This window comes from Barbatula barbatula, assembly GCF_947034865.1.
Source record: "Barbatula barbatula genome assembly, chromosome: 18".
NCBI lineage: Eukaryota > Metazoa > Chordata > Actinopteri > Cypriniformes > Nemacheilidae > Barbatula > Barbatula barbatula.
Genome location: NC_136781.1, coordinates 3,946,195 through 3,965,858, shown reverse-complemented (window position 1 = coordinate 3,965,858; position 19,664 = coordinate 3,946,195). Strand labels below are relative to the sequence as shown.

General features: G+C 39.3%; 2 protein-coding genes across 8 annotated transcripts in view; one reads left to right on the top strand and one right to left on the bottom strand.

The window, feature by feature from the left end:
• pdlim7 (PDZ and LIM domain 7) overlaps positions 1-1,213 on the top strand; it is a 31,940-nt gene extending 30,727 nt beyond the window's left edge. For all 7 annotated transcript variants that reach the window (XM_079480184.1, XM_079480187.1, XM_079480183.1 and 4 more), the window contains 2 exons: positions 114-229; positions 434-1,213. In XM_079480184.1, the coding sequence (XP_079336310.1) occupies positions 114-229; positions 434-520 (203 nt within the window). In that variant the 3' untranslated portion in view covers positions 521-1,213. The remainder of the gene's footprint in view (positions 1-113; positions 230-433) is intronic.
• Positions 1,214-5,473: 4,260 nt separating this feature from the next.
• Positions 5,474-19,664, bottom strand: part of unc5a (unc-5 netrin receptor A) — a gene marked incomplete at both ends in the record, with an annotated part of 148,291 nt that continues 134,100 nt past the window's right edge. The window contains 4 exons of the mRNA XM_079480623.1: positions 5,474-5,639; positions 7,544-7,722; positions 7,959-8,123; positions 10,694-10,843. Of these exons, the coding sequence (XP_079336749.1) occupies positions 5,474-5,639; positions 7,544-7,722; positions 7,959-8,123; positions 10,694-10,843 (660 nt within the window). The remainder of the gene's footprint in view (positions 5,640-7,543; positions 7,723-7,958; positions 8,124-10,693; positions 10,844-19,664) is intronic.

Here is a 19,664-nt window from a genome sequence, read left to right as displayed (position 1 = left end):
AAATGTAATCCCTTTTATGTCCTTTTCGTTTTTGAAACTATCTCACGCCGAGCAAGCATTTACTCCATTCTGTGTTAATAGGCCCTTTTTGTTTGGTTTGTCTTTCTCTGCAGACTATGAAAAGATGTTTGGTACCAAATGCCACGGCTGTGACTTCAAGATTGATGCGGGCGACCGCTTCCTCGAGGCGCTGGGCTACAGCTGGCATGACACTTGCTTTGTCTGTGCTGTAAGTCATTTTGATACATTGGGACTTGTCTGAAAAGCCTGTTTTGAACTTTCTGCACCACACAACACTATCAAGAAACTCTCAGTGCCACGAACCCAAACATTTTTCTTCAGGAGTTCAAAAACTAACCGAGCAACCACTCACGTTATCTTTAGAAAAATGGTGCCGTTTTATGTGTGTAATGCTTATTTTTCATCTGTCCAGATCTGCCACATAAATCTGGAAGGGAAGACTTTCTATTCAAAGAAGGACAAGCCGCTGTGTAAAAGCCACGCCTTCACGCCGGTGTGAGGCTCAGCCTTTGTTCTTCGGAGGGGTGGCATGAGCATAAGCTGGGGGGTCTATAGCTACTGTATGCTAAACAAGACCAAATACTTTACTTGAAGCCTGTAACATATGGCCGACTGACACAGTGATGGATAACGCTGCTACTCTGGCTTTCACTGGCTGGTAGCAGCTTTCATCAGCATTTACAAAGTTTGAGACATTCAGCACAGCGCAGACCTGAACGATGGTTTCGGTTTCACTGTTACGTTGCCAGTCGTTCAATGGAATTAGTAGCTCATGTCACAACCACCAATGGTAGAAAGACGCAAATACGTGTAACAAGGCATTTCGATAAAGTATTTTAGCTGTCCCTCCATCCTTGCTCCTCACCACATCTTCTAGTATTTTTACAGTATTTATGTTGCTCCCTAAACACCTGAAATTCATTGCACATTCCTCGTAGTCTACACTTATTAGATGGCTCAATTTCCTTTGTGTTCACCTATTAGAGCTCATTGGTTTCGACATGTGGGTGTGTGAATCTCACAGGACGGTTTAACCTTTCATTATGATAAAGAGAGAAAAAGACATTTTAAAGATTATAAAAAAATAGTTCACCAAAAAATTAAGATTGTTTCATTTATTCAACCCCATGTAGTTCAAAACCAGTATATGAATCTTTCTTCATTGGCACACAAAATAAAATATTTTAAGAAATGTTTGAGTGGTTTTGTGTTTACAGTGTAAGTCAATGGGGTTGAGTTTTGTTTGTAATGACATGAGGGTGAGCAAATGAAGACATTTTTATTTTTGGATTAAGACAGCTGCTGGCCTTTTTCACGACTTTGAAGCCCCAATTTTCATTAATGTAAAACATCTCATTGCTGTTACTGTAATACAGAAAGAAAGAGACTATATATATATATATATATACATTCTGAATTAAATTAGAAATTGCATCGTTACAGTGTTCGAGAACTAAATGTATTGCAGTAATGAAAAATACCAATATAAACTGTCAAATCTGACAAAAATTATACATTTTGGGGAAAATGCATTTAAATCTCATTTAAATAATATATGCAAATGTACTTTCAAAAAATCTAATTGTCTCCTAATGTCATTGCCCGACATATGTCTGATTTTTTGTCATTTTGATTTTGCCGTATAATGTGACGATTTTGTTGCCAACCAAAGTTCTGTCTTTGTCACAAATATGGCCGAAGCGTTTTCCATGTAATGACTGAAGCAATCTGGTTTTACTCGGATCCATACAATCTGCATTGTAGGGTAAAGCATGGAGCATGCGATCTACTCAGGCAGGATCTTAAAGTGGCCCCTCAATCCTCAAGATGCTCCGTAGCCTACTTTCTGCTCTGTCTGATTTGCTGTGCAGGGGTACTTAAAGTAATGGCAAACCACAGTGGAATAAAACGCTCCTGGCAGCTAGACTGAAATACATTAGCACTGATTGCGTGCGTTTCATTCTGACCCAACCAATGGTCTTTACACGGCTTCAATGCTAAACATGCTACATCTCATCCCATAGGGCTTCCAATCATGAAAAGGCATACGATCCTATAATAAAACAGGAAATATGATGTGGTCACCAACTTTTGTTCTTAAAAAGCTCAGAGGACTTTCATAGACGTTGAGCAAGGCATGCGGTGCCAAAGAAAGTCTCGCAATCTTCATTTTGCTCTCGTATTTTGTACGTAAGTGCCACCGTGTTTACATGGAGATTACCACAACATATATCCCATCATGCCTTGATCGCAATCTCCTGTGCCGGAAGAAACGCTCCACTCCAAATCTTGTTCTCCGAAATCTTGTATTTGTGAGCCACCCAGATTTTGTACTTTTTGTATTGATGTTGTTTTATGTACCAAGTGCCTTTTTTAATAGCTTTTGCAACTATTATGTGTGTCATTGCAAGGGTAAACTGCTGTATTGTTGTGCACGTTATAGAGGTTTCTATGTGAAGATGCGAATCATTTATAAAGGAATTTAGACATTAGTCAATAAATCACCTGCATTGACCTTGTTTTGTGCTGACGTTGCTTGCTTACTAAATTGTACAAATAGCCCTGCAATTGCATTTTCTACACGCATTTGAATGTTGGCTATATAAATCATGATTATTCCTCTAAAGCAATCCCAGCATTTGTCATGAAAGCGGGTGGCCTCGTACAAATCACTCGACTCGTCGTTTAACAATATATAATTTATTTACATCCATTTTAGGTTCAATTACTATACATACCTTTTTCTGAAATTTCATAGAGATATATACATAAGGCCAAGTAAATACTTGAAAGCACTTAGAAACGAATTTCCAAAATTCTACCCACAAATCCATATCATTGTCCAAAAAGTACAGAAAACCTTCCGCGAGAGGGTTTCCCATTACCACAAAATCATCGACGACAATTTACATTGACGAGGAAAATGAAAATGAACAAAAAGAATAGAAAATAATTGTACAGTTGCATATAAGCGCTGTGGCATGTTATACAGCATTCTGACTTGCAGAAAGGCAAGGGACATTAAGAAATCCAATCGAGAAACATTCACAGGTACACAAGTCTACTGTTTTCTGTCGAAAAGAAAGAACTCCGTGGAAAGTAAATAGCACGCGCACACTCATTTACACACAACAGCTATGAATGAGGCTGACGAAATGTACAGTCATGAAGAGAGATCGGCTTTTGTGTCATCAATAAACATCTGCTCATCGCTCATAAGAGATCGGTCGACGGCAGGCTGTCAAAATGCTTTTTACGTCAGTGAAAAGTTGTAACGTTAATGATGAATCCATTACTTGCGTACAGACTATAGCGCGTTGCGTCAGCGTCAACCTGAGGGTTTTCTGAGGGAATCTGATGGTTTGAAAATACTGTTACGTGTAATTCACTCAGATTAAATTCCGTTGGAATCCGACGATAAATTACTCATTCAGCAACAGCCTCAGGACAAAACGAAAATATTGTTGTACAGACTTGCGTAAAAACAGTCGAAACCTCAAACACTTCAGAAGAAATAAACTCAGTGCTATAAAACCAATGAACAGTAGGCAAACACTTCACAGGTTATACTTAGACAAATGTTACGTCAGTTGTCTTTTTTGGCTCGTTATTAAAATATCATTTACAATTACTTTACAAAGTGCTGTTTTCAATATTTCAATTGTTTTACCATTGATCGATGCTGCCATGACATTAAGAAAGAAAAAGATTTATGGTCATTTTAGAAAAGAATAAAACGGCATAGATGTAAATGCTCCAGATGGCTCGTAGGCTTTGGTCGCTGCAGAGGTGCGTCATGTCAACTGTAAGGTTTAGTATATCTAAAACACAACGATATCTGTAAACCAAACCATTAATAATAAACACAAACTGACTTTGGGACGAGTTAGAGAAGCACAAAACTTTAACCATGTGTACAATTTGGCCTTTAAACTGAGTTCTGTGCGAGTTGAGTGAAACAGGCCTCTGTATGAATCTCAACGCTTTCTCCGCTGTTGAGAGATTGTACTCAACTCCTTCAATCATCTCTAAGGACGAGGCCGTCATTACCGGTCGAGATGAAAGCGGCCGATCTGTCATCCGTAGCTGTATCTCGCAGATCATCCTTCATTTGGAATGAAATACGCTCACATTCAGAAAAATCTGACAATCTTGGATCTGTGTAATGCACATTCACGGGGCTGCGAGCCAAAGCGCAGCGAAGATGTGTTGTGAGAACTATACAGCGTGACAGTTATGCAGAAGGATACCACAAACAACATGGTTGTATTCACGAAGAATATGACAGGCTTTGAGTTTCGATTAAGTTTTCCTGGATGGAACGCTTGCCGTTCGGAGGAGTGGGGGTGAAAGGATTCTTACTCCAAAGATAAGAGTTTGCCCTGGAGCCGAAAGGGCTTTCCGAGAAACATCGAATCATTAAATATGAATGGGAATGAAACATTTGGTAGTATTGCATTTTCTGTTTATCAAAGAGGAAAACCTTTCTAATCAAAATCTTTTTTTATTTTATAAACAAGGTATATAAATTTGAAAATCAAAATTTTCATGAGAACTCCGCACATTAAGGATTAGAATTGGTCGTGAGAAAATGCTGAAACATCTGACCCTTCTTATTAAAATGTTCCCAGTCTGTCTAAAGCAACTACAAACATGGAAAGGTTTGAGGTCCTCGAGCAAACCCAAATGTCTTGATCCACCAAATGCTGTGCTATTTCTGATTATCCACCCAGACCAGAACTCAAAGCATCGAGGTGAATTTTGGACTTTATGGCTTTATGTAGCAGAATACATACTGTAAGTGCACAGGGGCGGAATTCAAAACGGATGGCTCTGACAAAAAAACACAGTTTCCTTTTCTATTTGACCTGAAATTTACCGAACTCTTGGTTGAAAGCTGCTCTCAGACATTTAAAATGCTCGGTTAGGTAAGCGATGTGCGGCCAAAGGAAAATGTCATCGATATGTGTGATTGCATATTGCTAAATGGTACACATTTACAAAATGCACATCACAATTTTCGTTTGCAAAATTCGCCCTACCTATATAACTCGGACAACCTAGCGATCCATATGAAGTCATTTTAGTGGTCAGTCTGATACTACCATATCAATGTGCCTAACGCAATGGTGGTTAGAAAGTAGGTATTGGTCAGTTGTGATCGAGGGCAAGGCCAAAACCATTTCTGGGATTTACTATACAAGGTCAACAAATGGATTTTTCTTCTGAGAGAGGGGCCATTTGAATCAGTCACAGTACATCTAAAAGCCCTGGCAGGTTCCTTCAAAGCCTTTTTTCTTTTTTCCCCTATTCTTTTGGGAAGTGGCCTCATATAGTTGGGTAAACCCTGTTCTTTGAATTGTTTCTCATCTGTGCCGGGCGGGCGGAGGGTCGCATCTTTCCCCCACCCCATCACTCTGAGAGACGGCCGCTCTGCTGCGGTCTTAATGTGTCAGCACTCGCCGTCTGACACCAGGAATATCATGGCCTCCTGCTTGCCGATCTCGGCCATCACGGCAGCGAGCTGATTGAGATTACCGCTGTGGAAGTGCTGAGCCTCCCATAAGTCCAGGATCACTGATGTGGGGCTCAATTTAGACGCAAGGAAACTCATGTGCCTGTGGAGAAAAACGGGTAAAGGAAATTACGTACAGAAAATGTTGGCGACTGCATAAACAAAGCTGTTAACTTAAATTCATGAACAATCCTTAAGAAAAAATGAGATGATTAACTCAAGTCCAAACAGATTTAAAGTGTGCAAAAAATCTTGTTCGCAAAATATGGCAAGAAACAACAAATAAGAGCATTATATTTTGCTAATTAAATTTTTTATATTAACTGTGACATGTATAATCATAATCCAATCATAGACCCATTTCACATTTTTTATTATTACATGTTTATATGAATATGCAAACCTTGCAGTCCCCTTTGTTAATTTTAATGTTAAAAATTAAATCTCAGCATGAAACATTTTACTGTAAAACATGTTTCTCCTCTTTGCAAGTAAACCGGTTGTAAAAGCGACTGAATGTTTTTACATTCTGTCATTCTGTTCATTGTTTTCTGGGATGAGGGCACGTCTCACAACCTGTGTTGGCATCTGTCTCATTTGGCGAGCTTCTACTAAGTGACAGATGAATTTGTGCCAAGACACCGCAGAGATTGACAGCAGGCATGACCTTTGAAAAATGTGCTTAATTGTCATGAAAATAATGTCACGACGCGCAAACTAGACGCAATGAATTTCATGACAAGAATACGTTACATTTGCTTCCGCAGCGTAATCTGTCGAACGCTTTAACATTAATCACGGATTGCACATAACCTCTTTGTTATTCATCTCTGCGCTGAAATAAAACATCACAAGGCTTATCTCGTGTTGTAAGCTAATACACAAGCCTCTTTGTCCATCTATTCAAAGCCGGAGCAGAAAATCTATGCGAGTTGGTCCAGTGAGACACATTAGCTGGACATATTAGTTGGTCCACAGAGGAACCCAACTTTCTTTTTCTACCATCATCCATTCTCATATATTTATGCAGCTATTTTGATTCCAACCCTATCAACAAATGAATGAACAGAGCGGTTGTTCACAACGTACGTGTCTTATATCACGCCTTTGTTAACTCCTGAACTAAAGCAGCTGTTTTTTCATCTGATGAATTATCTACCGTGGGTCCTCTAAAAGGCTAAACCCAGGTTGCGTGTGACCTTTTCCATTGACCACGCTGAACCTTTCGGATCAAAGCTGATCAATAAGAACAAAGCAACCCCTTTTTGCAGCGTATTAGATGTTGCGAGATGCATCTCCCAAAGGAAGCCGAAGTGGGTTGTTCGATCTAACGGCTCTTTTCTGTACCTCAAACGCCCGGGGGCTTTCAGTGTTGTTTTCTATGTGTGCTCTGTTCTTAGCAAGAAAAGCTTTACGGTCTGCGCTGGAATCGCTGCTTTTAAGATCATAAAAACATCTTCTGGAGGGTCTTGAGTGGAAACTATTAAACCCATCTCCGTTTTTGTGAGTTTTGTGCTTTTCTTTAAGTAAATGAAAATTGATCGCGGTGGGCCGGCGTGCTAATTGATGAACACACACCACAACACTTGAAATTGTAATTAATTGGAGCAAGTAAACATTATTGGACAAATGAAGTCTGCCCATTATGTTCCATTTACCTGGAGGAAGTTCAATGGGACAGTAATTACATCACTGCCTGGCAATTTCCTTTGCAAGTCTGTATTTAATACGCCAGTACAGAAATTCATCAAGCCAATCTGCTGCCGATATCGGATGCGTTATATTGCTCTGCGTTAAACAATTTCTCGATGAAAATCTTTTCATCTTTTGTTAAATAGGATGGATTTCTGATCTCATGTTTTGTATTTCAATTCGACTTTTAGTGTAAAGTGGATGTATGATGTAGATATTGACTGCTGTCTGAACACAAACGAAATTGGCAGATGGGATTTAAAAAACAAAGTGATTTATGTGCAGTGTGAACAAAGCATTGCTACGGCGCCGCACCTGTCGAGTTTCAGTCTCTGAGCCAGTAGTCTCCAGTCGGCTCCGTTGGGGCAGGGGGCGTCCAGACTGCTGCAGATCTTCTGTCGGATGAGGTAAGGGATCTGGAATGCGCTAGGGCCAGCCAGGGCAGGGGTACAGTTGTCCATCAAAAGGAAATCTGAGTCCAGAGGTCTGATGTCCTGGATGGCAATACAACACGATTCAATTTATTATGTTGCTTTCATATCCATACCAACTGAACTACGTTTTGGCACACAGCTACTTTTTAAATCATTTAAAGCTCAGCAAATCTGGATTAGATTTTCGATTCAATCAAATTCACATTTCAAATTGACTAACTTTCAGATTTAAAGCACTTTTTCAAATTGCACTGCTTTAAAGCAGAAAACAAACAAATGCATGAGGGCTCAATCACCTTTGAGATGTTAAAATCCAGACTGATGCTCTGTCCCTCTCCTTCCACCTGCCACACACACAGCGTGCAGGTGAGATCACAGGTGCTCAGGTTCTGTCTCTCCAGCGTGAAGGTGCAGTGTAGGGTCCTCTGAGAGCCACTCCAGATGTGATAGAACGGGATCTCCTACAGGACCACAACAAATGTCGAACAGAATTATTATTGCTCATAATAAGAGCAGGTCCACATGGAATCCGCAATAACAACTAAGCAGAACGCTCCACAGATGTCCACTCAATTTGAATTCTCGTCTATACCTAACGTCCTGCGCATACTCTACCCTGTTTAAATCTTAATGCTATATATAATGATGTTCTAGAGAATCACGTGTTTAAATTGTTTTAGCAAAAGTTTGAGCAGGACCCTTTTCTACAAAATATGTCAAAAGAAATTCTGATTCAGTGTAGTGTGAAAGAACTTGACTGGTCTGAATAGATTTGAGCCAAACACTCATCACCCAACACCATCAATGACTTGTACACAGGGATACAGCCATTTCAGAACAGATAAAGGCTCTTCCAAAAATGATTTAAGAAAGATGTAAACAAGACTCTTTAATCTAGTATAGTATGATATAGCATTTATGTTTGTTTTGATTGGATAAAGTAGATCAAAATGTTTTACTAGAAAAGGGCATCTCGATACTTTGGTCCATATAGTGTATACATTAATTTATAGGAAGTGTATATAGATTTCTTTTTAGACAGAGTGATAAATTAGACAATTTTCAGCAACTGTTTACATTTATTTAGCATAATATTGCATAAATGTTCTTTCAGTATTTGCAATTCAACATCATTTGATGTCAATAAATGATATTATATTGTATGTAAAGGTACATATATTGTCCGTCCTAGTTTGTACATATTGGTTTTGGCAACATCGATTGACCACTAATTCATTCAATTCTGCCACAGATGTTCCCCTTCACATTATTGCTTTTTTATTGTCAGCAAGTTTTACCTCATTTGCTCTCATTAAATTGTATAACATACTGTACCTACTTTATAAGAGCCATCCAGTTTTGTAGATTTGGCATTTGTAGTTTTGGCATCTATCCCTCGAAAAGCCATTTATTCGTTCACTCTTTTTATTTTCTGACACTGATTTTAGCCAAATATTTGTTGAATGTGCCAAAATGTCATCAGGAATTCATTAAAACAAGATATTTATTGGTTTTCTAAACATAATAGGATTCAACTTGCAGATGAACAAATGTAAGACGTTGCAATGGCTGCAATACCTGGACTACTCAAAAGTTTCCTGAATTGGGCAAGAAGAGTAAAGTTGTGATGGAAAGCTTAAAATTTAGCATAAACGTTACATAAAAAACCTCCTGTCGTTCACAAGATAATAAACGACTTCCTTTTCATTAAAAGTTTTGCTCATGCAGACAATAGATCCAGCTGAATTTGACAATCACTGAGAAACGCACAAAAAGCAAGGCCCAACACCTGATGATTTATGATGCTGCGGCTGCCGGTGCGAGTCGCTGAAAGCTCTTCTATACCTATTGTTGCCAACATTTTCAGACCGGTAATACACTCTTTGTCTTTGAAAACATCCTTAAAGGCTAATTGTTCTCCATGTGGATTTGGATTTCATTTACGAACATGCATAACTCAATAGATAGTATAGATATCATTTAATATCCTCAGTCAAGAAAAACAATAGATTTGCTCTATCAATCAAACAACACTTTCAATATGAGAGTGCGATTAGGCTAATTATTTGGCTTTATAACACACCCACGGTGGTCTTCTCCCACATTGTCTTATTAATTGTGTGGAGCGGCAAACAAAAAACAAAGATAAGCACAGACCGCATTAGACAACACATCAATCACGTGCCAATCAAACTGCACATCTATAAAGGACGGCAGAATATGCAATACCTCGATCTGCCCTAATGGGGGAGCTGTTACACAGACTGAAAATGACTACAGGCTAAATAAGCAGACACATAAAACTAGTGGACGCTCATGTGAAGAAACGTTTCCTCTATGCACATTTGTGCTCCAACACCGTCGGCTGGCATCTTCAAATCCTCCGAGGAGCTCTTTATGCCAACATTCCTCCAGAATCCAGAGAAGCTCCCGGAGGCCCGGCATACAGCATCCAGTAAGAGAAGAATGAGAGAAACCGGGTGCTGAAGCCTTGAGAATTTACATATTGGTCTATATTTAATCTCCTCCAGTGGGAAAGGGTTTTAACATGGGCATAGTGGGTGAGGATACCATACGCGAAAGCTCTCAATTCTTCTTTTCTCAAGAAGCTGTTAAGTCGTAGCCAAGGCCGCACGTGTTATTAAGAGCAGACGTCCTGGGGTCCCTGCTCGCCAATTCAGTCTATAATGGGCTTCTTTAGCATCCCTGCACGTTCAGAAATAGTCTAATGAGCCAGATCACACACCCTGCTAGAAACCCCGACAGAACATACAAGGACTTACATTTACCCTCAAGATAAGCTTGCAAACACAAATGTACAACTCGGAGGACATACATTTTTAAAAATACTTTAAACGAAGAGCAAAACAACAAACATTACTGTAACAATACCTGAAGAGCAGGAAATTATGAATTCCAAGAATGATTTTACAAGGTGACTAATTTGAATTTGTACGATGTAGCGGTGTCAGGATATGCGGCTATTGACAAAAAAAGGGTCAAATTTAGTTTATACTGTACATGAACCCACCTGATAGCCAGCGAGTAGTTTACTCCTCCAGTGTGCTTGGGGCATGTCGTGGATGGAGAGGCGCAGGTTGTGGTAGCTGTCTTTGAAGAGCAGGACGTGAGGCTCGTCGATCAATCGCCCCCCCAGCTGTCTCTCCATCTGCATCACTTCCTGCAGAGCAATACAGAACAGCACAGTGGGTCAGTGCACGGCATCCCCGTTTCCCCTTACGTCCCCAAAATGACATTTCAAGGTCACACCTATTGCACTTATGCAGAAATAAAGTCAATAATGCATCCAAGGGTGCAGCGTCAATGAACAACCAGGCCAAAGTATTCCTCATGCGCTCACTGTTTGTGCATCAAAGATCTGCTTAATTTCATTTCGGCGCCCGTGCCAGGAGAAATTTGTACTCGCACGTCTGATGTTTTCGCCTCAGTGGGGTTGGTGCGGCAATGCCATTTGTTGCCATCAGAACAGCCATCTGGAATTAGGTAATAATATCCGGGCGCATCCTGCCTGATCTATCAATTCATTTTCGGGGCGCATTTCTCGTGCTAAAGAAGCAGAGGTCTCGCAAACACTCCCATCAAAGACCTAGGCTCGAGCAGAACCACATCCCGAACAGTGTGATGAATTAGATGAAGAGACCTTGCCAATGAGGACGACCATCTCTCACAGCTTCCTAACAAAACATCAGCACCAAGGTAAAAAAACAAAGGAGGAGGAAACAGGTGATGCTGCCGAGGTGCGTTGTGTATAAGGGAAGCTAGTTGAACAGACAAGAAATGCATGAGAAAAGGATGCTGGAAATAATAATTACCATATGTTTGGTTCTATGCCGTGTGAATGTGGATGCACATGGGTTGTGTTCGAGAACGCCTCTAATTAAGAATGGCCGTGATTTTTATCTGCACATGGACGATTCAATTTTCTGCACTCTTTACCACATTTCGACAGGCACGATTTAAATTAAAACGGCATGAAACCTGTTAATTAGCCCCTGTAATGCTGTGCATGTCACGTCATTTGCTGTGAGATTAAGCTTTGCCTAGTTTTAAAGGAGCAGATGATCCAAATACTTATGTTAGAGATACACCGATATATCAGCCAATAATCGGTATCGTTCAATAGAGAAATCGAAAGTACCAGAGGCTTTTCCTGAAAGACTGCATAGCGTAATGCTATGGCTGTTTTTAACACAGCAATACTGACCTACCATAGTTATAGTTCCTACTTCCATCAAACAAGAAAAGCAAATCCCACTGAACACACATTGAACACACTAGCAGCCATCTCATTTTTTACACCATCGGCAAATGGTTCAATAACAATGGATTTGTGCTCTGTATATAGAAAATGTTACCAGTTTGATGTTCGATATTAATCATCATTATATGTGTAATATGTGTATTATATCGGTAGCTATCACTCTGAATAATCCGCTATTGGTATCGGTGGAAAAATGTGGGTGCATCTCAAATTTACATGTATATATCATTTATTTTGTGACTAGTTGTCATAAGTGTTACGGCATATTCAAAAGACGCCCCCATATTTATCTATATGGGTCCATGAAAAAACAACATATCGATTGCTAAATACATCAAAAAATCTAAATTTGGAGTCATTTGGATTGGATGTACACAACATTAGTGACATGAGGGTAAGTAAATTATAACAGGAATTTTCATACATTCTTTAAACTTTCTTCTTTAAAAAAAAATGATTTAACCATAGAAAATATCAGGGCTGCCAAGTCGAGCCATAATCTCTCTCTTTTAGAAAAGATACACTATTACAGTGTTTTCATTCACAGACATTGATCGTAAAACAGCCAACCAGGTTAAAAGTCAGAGTTTATCTCACGAGTCAGTAGGTTACATATCAGTCAATGGCGTAGGGCACTCAAATCCAAAGAGTAATAAAATCTCTCAATGTCTCTCGGACGGACAAAAGAGACTTTATTTGGCCACAAAGCACCTCATTTTACGTTCATCTCTCGCAATGACTCTTCGGGCGGAAATTAGCATTGCAAATTGCCGCTTGCGGACTTTGATCCGTATTCTGACCTATCAGCAGATCTAGCAACCTGGTAATGGGAGACACAGAAGAGTCTGCCAATTATCCCATTATGAATAACTAAGAGCATGAATACCAATGCAGAAGCCTGTCCACCCAACGTATATTAACAGGGCCAGCTCAAAATGAGGAGCACAAACATGTCAGTCTTGGCCAGACGCTACTGCACGCCAGCCAAGAATTGAGCTTGCAATTTGTGTTTTCAACATATGTCACAGTCTGAGAGAACACTGCCCTTGTTTACTCCCCATCGTCGTGTTAAATTGTCATGGAAGTTGAGGAGAACAATACATTTTACAACTATCATCTCATAAGAAGGAAAAAATGACAGATGAGATCTCTTTATAATCTCAATTATTTCTTCTAGATAACGAGATTAAAAGGAAAGAAAATGGAAACTTTTCTCCTGCGTCCTTGATATTTCTTCTAGTAAATACGCGTCGATCTTACAAATGTCTTCTTTAGAGGTACAAAAGAGATCTCAACCATGTCACAAACTGATCTCAGATTAGTCGAGTCTGTGAAAAGTCAATATGAACTCAAACATTTCTCATTAAATTGACCCAAATCCAGATTATTTTACCTCAACAATCTACATTCATTTACACCTCTATACTCTTAATATATGTTATTCAATAGCAATTTTAAGAGAAACATCGGAGACTAAATGAAACAAAACTGAACTGAGAACATAGAATCTCCCAAACTATAAAAGAGCAACCTACACTTTAAGAAATACATTTTCTCTAACAAATGTCGAGAAAAGAAAGAAATACTCTTGGTACCAAAGACAAACTGTAAACACTTGTTTTTCGCCACCACTGTCACTGAAAAAATAAATGAAGTGATAGAAACACTTTTAGTGCTATAGTGCTATACTTCAGTGGTTCTTCAGCGGTTCATTGGGATGACTGAGGTGCTATATAGAACAACTGAAGAACCATACAGGGGCTTTACTGGTTATTTATACAGAAACGCTGCTATATTGTGCTACCCACAAGAAGAACCAGTGAAAGCACCAAGATATGGTGCTACATAGCACTAAAAGTGGTTCCCATTATGATAACCACTTTAAGTGTATATAGCACAATCGACAGTGTAATGTTGACCTGGCAAATATTTGTAAAGAGTCACTTAAAATATACCAACAGAAGAATATGTGATGATTTCCGAGATGAGGAAACACTAAGAAAAACTATTTTCTATTTTTGAAAGTGACCGAAAGGAAATGTAGGACAGAGACCACCCACTGACTTTTTCATCCTTGCTGGAAAACCAAGAGCCAGAGCAAAAGAGAGAGAGAAACAGCGAATGAAAAATATAATAAAAGAATGTAGGAAAGACAGCGGCAGCTTAACACTGGTGTCTTGAGGTCAGAATTGTGGAAAGCTTTAAAGAGACAGATAACCGGATTATGGGAAGCCTGGCCATAGTCCTCCAGAGCCCCCAAACCCTTCATCCCCTCACAGGCCCGGACAGCTCCCACGGCGCTCTGAGCCCGAGCTCTGACGGACCGCCACTGCACTCCATATGGGAATACATGAGACTCTTATATACTTTATCTCGCCTTACCGTCTTTGACAGAAGTGGGTTAGATGCTCTGCCACCACAACTCTTCCAAAATCACACGAGAAAAACATTTAAAAGCAATTCAGACAAAAGGGCAATGCTGTCGTAAAGTTCGCGCTGACCTAAACCTGCATTAAGATAAAACGCTAATTCAATTCTCAAAGGGTTCAGGGTATACAGAGGACACGAATTCAGCCTTTCAAGATATTTTAAAACCTCTTTTCCTGCATTTATTGGGAAAAAAATACATTGTATGTCTCTGAAGAGCGACTGACTTAGCGGTTATTCAGATGTATTAGTCTGTGGTGCTCGAAAGGCGAGTGCAAGTTTATATTCACGCCATGAGTCATGATGCAACGGTGTTCTGGGCGGTAGGGTGTTGTTTCCAGGTGATGCTGTTGCTAAGTGGTCGTTGCCAAAACAACCAAGACCCCTCTTCAATGAGTTTTTACTTTAGTTTTATTGTAGTTGTATTAATGTTTTGAATGCGTTTTTTTTTATTTATTGTAGTTTTCATGTTAATTTTAGTTAATGATTTTTTTTTTACATTTTTTATTTTATTTACAATATTTTTTTTAGCACAGGTTTGTGCTTTTATAATGTTTTCAGTTTATTGCTTAAAGTAACATTATATTTTCTCAGTTTTCAGTTTATTGCTAAAGTAACATTATATTTTCTCATTTGTAACTTAAGTAAACATGTTTACATTTACATTGTTTTTAATCATATTCAGGCATGTATTTTGTATAGTTTTAGTTAACAATTAAAACTCATCTGACTTTTGAGAGCACACAAGATTCTCTGTATCATTTTAGGCATCATCGCAGAGCTTTTAAAATAAAAACCTATAAAAAATAGGCTCAGAATTTGTCTACCCATTTTGTTCCCACAACCATCATGCCATATTCAAATAAAATGAGCAGGCTATATATTAACAACCACCGAGACACGTTTGTTAAACCATCTTATCTAAGGATAAAGCTTTGATTTTAATGACACTACAGATCCATAGTAATATATTTTTCAGTCTGTAGCGACTTAACCCAGCACATAAAGTAAAGATATGATAGAATAACAAAGTGACTGACATGGACTAATTTCCGCCTAGCGTCTTCCATGACTTCTCAGCCGTGAGAAAACACATCTTTGCGCTTTCCGTTGACGAGCGAGTGGGGAAAGTCAGAAAATAGTTCTGAATGATGAAGGCGAACAGTTCGCAGATGTAAATCATGCAGACATATGTCTGTGAGTTTCTTCAGCTGGTGATGGGGTTATTTTCTCTCTCTTTCTTTCTCTCTGTCTCTCTCTCCCACCCAACACATTCACTGTCTCCACCCATATCCTCCTCTCACTGATTAATAACCAAAACATGAGCAATGTGCTCATGAGCACACGTTTACCTTCATCTCTGTTGGCTGATATTAAAAATACACATCTCACCTCTGTTGGCTCTATTAAAAACTCATTTCTGATAAAGACTAACATTTGCTACGGTTTCGGCGCCTGATATTATGTCAAACAGATAAAGACGTTTCTGCCCCTGCACTAAGAAAAAACATATATCTGATCCGTCCACATATGTAATATATTCCCAGAGAAACAGCACATAACTGTCGAGGAATCAGATCACACCTTTAAACAGAATGACACAAAGTTAAATGTTTGAGGTGGTGTGACACACATCTACACATCTAACAAACCAAATCTAACTTGACATTACGCAATACATTTTCATTTGTTTGTACACATTTATGGTACACATCTAAACACATCTGTTTTATTGAAAAATAAGCAAATTCGGTCTAATGGGTCTCTTTCCCACCATGGTAAACCAAAGGTCTAATATATGTTGAGTCTAAATTGAGCCGTCAATAAATATCGACTTTCATCCACAAACCGTTCCCACAACTAAAATATGATGAACATGTCAATAATATTCTGTAAAACTACGACACAATATATGACAAAACTTGAAGTGGTTTGACCGCTGTATTCATTGTTCTTATTATGTATTATTTATTTATTTGACCTTTTACTCGTTATTTTGGAAATGCAACATTTTTAAAGTCCCAGTGAAATAAAAAATGACAAGTCCTACTTTTTGATGTACTATTACGGCGTTTATTGTAACTTGCAGTTTGAATCCAACCGTTGGGTTAAATTAACAATATATAATATTTGACCCAATAATGGGTTCAAACGACCCAGTACTGTGGGTTAAAACAACCCAGCATAGGTTAATTTACAATCCAGTGGTTGGGTTCATGACAGCATTATTTAATGATTATAAAGGCTTTGTTTTGATTCTTGGTCCATTAGGTGCCATGATGAGGACAACTGTTTAGTCAAACATTACATCTGCGTTCCACGCCACGAGGTACAGCACCACGACAACACCATTTCTGTTTCCCTCGGTCAGCGAGAACGCTTGCACAGATGCAAATTATCTGTCTATGTTCCACAAAAGGTCAAATATGAGAACCCTCTCTCTCTCTCTCTCTCTCTCTCTCTCTCTCACTCTCCTTCTACCATCTCTCTTTGGTTTCTAGCGCAGTCAGCAGACAGAAAACACCAGCCGTAGCTCCACAGACATTTGGCTTGCCAGGTTGAAGTGTCTGTGGGGAGAGGAGAATATGGCACGGCTTGTGATTAAATGGGAACAATATTTGGAAAGAAGCACCAAAGGTACATGCATCTCTGAAACAAGAGGATATTTTATAATACGCTCCTGGGTGATGAGCTGGATGAACCGGTGACATTATTCTACTGGTGCACAGGAAACACGTGGGTGTTGTTGTGCTATAATCTGTATCTTCACGCTCTTTCTGCTGGACGCTGATGCTGTCAATCGTGCTTTGTTGAAAGGGCAAACGCTATAGTGAGATCACATTAATAACACTGGAAAGGTCAGAGCTGTGGATCAGGGGTTAACATATAAGCTCCAACACGCTGAACATGGCAGGTGGATTTAAATTAGTGTCATCTGCAATGTTGCCTGATGGCCATTTTACCATAATTTACGGCCGTATCTCTGTTTTTCTTCGCATAAAAAATGTCACTCCCCAGGACAGGATTATCATAGGGACTAGGAATTTTGGATATAATATGCAACTGAAGAGATCAAAGGATGTGTCTCTATAAGGTCCTGTAACACACAAATAGTGTCCAACTACAGTATAAGCAGCAGTGAAGGCAGCTCCACTGAAATGGACCACTGAACATTAAATATTTATGCAATTGGTCCCATAAGACTCACAAACATATTGAGAGCATCTCTATTGAAATGTCACGGACTCCCAAATGTCATCCTCATGATCAAAGACAATAGCTTTGTTTTTAATGTGCTTTAATTGGGAGATGAAAGATGGCTGGTTTTCTTTAGCTATCAGTCCCAAGCCAAACTGTTGACAGATACAAATGTCTGTTATGCTTTACAATAAGCATTCATTTGTTAACATTATTTAAGTACAAACACTTAATATAACAATACATTTCATAAAACGAAACCCTGTGCCTGTCAACATTAGTGGAGGCACAATGATCTAACATGAATGAACAATTAATATAAATGTTTAAATGAATGAGACCTTATTGTAAACTGCTACCGAAATGTCCAATGTCTAGACAGCACAACACTTGAGATGAGTCGATAAGTTGTTTTGTTTTGTGTTGCACGTCTCTAAGCAATGTTGTTGCCCAAAAGCAGAATGAAGACTAAAACACCATTTAAAATTCAAGGGTTTTCTCCATTGGCAGCCCATTACTGTGCTTTAAACTAATGTAGCACCACTGTGTGTGTGTGTGTGATTGAAGCCCGTTGGCGATCATAATGCAATTAATATTCACAGAAGACGATAGTGGAGAGACATTAAAAAAGTGATGTATCTTTGTCATGACCGTCGCGTCTAATGTTAATGCTAATTCCAAAATCCTCTTCTGTTGCCGGCCGCAATTACCATAATAATTCCATCACAATAAATCTGCCTCACATCTTTGGAGGAAGGTCAAATCCGTAGTGAAGAACCTCTTAGACCAAAAGCATAACTTAAGCAAACGCGAATGCACGGCGAACGCCGACCTGCGCAATTAACTGCAATTTACCGAATGCACTACAATCTAACCATTTGTTGAACATACTGATGGAATGAAGGTTTAACGGTGCTTCAGGTCGTGACTAGGAATAGCTTTAAAAAGATAGTCATACGTGTTTTTTTGTCCATTGACAAATATTGTACACACTACTATAGGCGCATCAACTTAAAATGTGAAAAAATAAAACATACTTTCTCATTTGTTAAGAAAACGTTTCTCGTACGTTTCAGTATATCAGTCGACATAAAATTAAGGATAAAATAACTCGTAATCGTAAATTATTAAATGACTAAGAATACAAAAGCAAACTCTTACTGGTCGCCACCTGCTGGTGTACTGATGTAATGAATCATTGGATAAATCAATTAACAAACATGAACACATCTTTTTGATGAACAGAATCATAGAATTCGAGTCAATGAATGAACATCTACCTTCTAAATACAGCCTACTTGCCATCTATTTAAACCACCCTGAAAAAACAAACACTGCATATCCCACAATAACATTGTGGCTTACCACAGCAATGTGTATTTGGGTGAGTGAGGATGCAGCGGCACACAACAAACTGCCCAGAATAACTGCACACATCCGCATTGAAGGTGTACAATTTCCCCTCTGATCAAAGGCAAGGTAAGAAACCAGGTCACGAACAAAGCAAACTACAGCAACTCGACACTGAGGTACCTATAGATAAACACACACACACATCGACAATATCTAAACAAAAGCAACTGTTATGAAATAAAAACTGCTTTTCAGGGGGCCAACAAATCACCACTTCACTTTGAAACAACAGAACAGTCAGTGTCCTCACAAACGCTTGAGAGATAATTGGTTGGGAGGCGGCTCTGAATGGCTAAGAGCTCATTTTAAACAAACCAGCCAAATTCCTGCCATCTAGTGGGACCCGATGAGCAGCTTTGGGAAGGGGAGGTCATCTTTTCTGGCAGGTCTTAAGAGGCTGGAGTGGGCTGAGCTGGGCAGGGGCCCTCTTACCGCGACAGTGAGAGCCCAACCGAGCTCGGGGGCCTCGGCCGCAGAGTCTCTACTTTTCATATACTAATTAGGCATGCAAATGAAATCTTTACAGTCGGCTCAGACGTGATTCTCGAGGGAGCCTGCTTTGGCATTAGCTCACGATTAATCTCCGTCCGTTCAGAGGGGGACAAAAATAAGTATAAGCCAGGAGGAGCTAAAAACTGCGACCGCCCTGCAGAAAGAAATGGATGGATACAGCCGGTTTTTG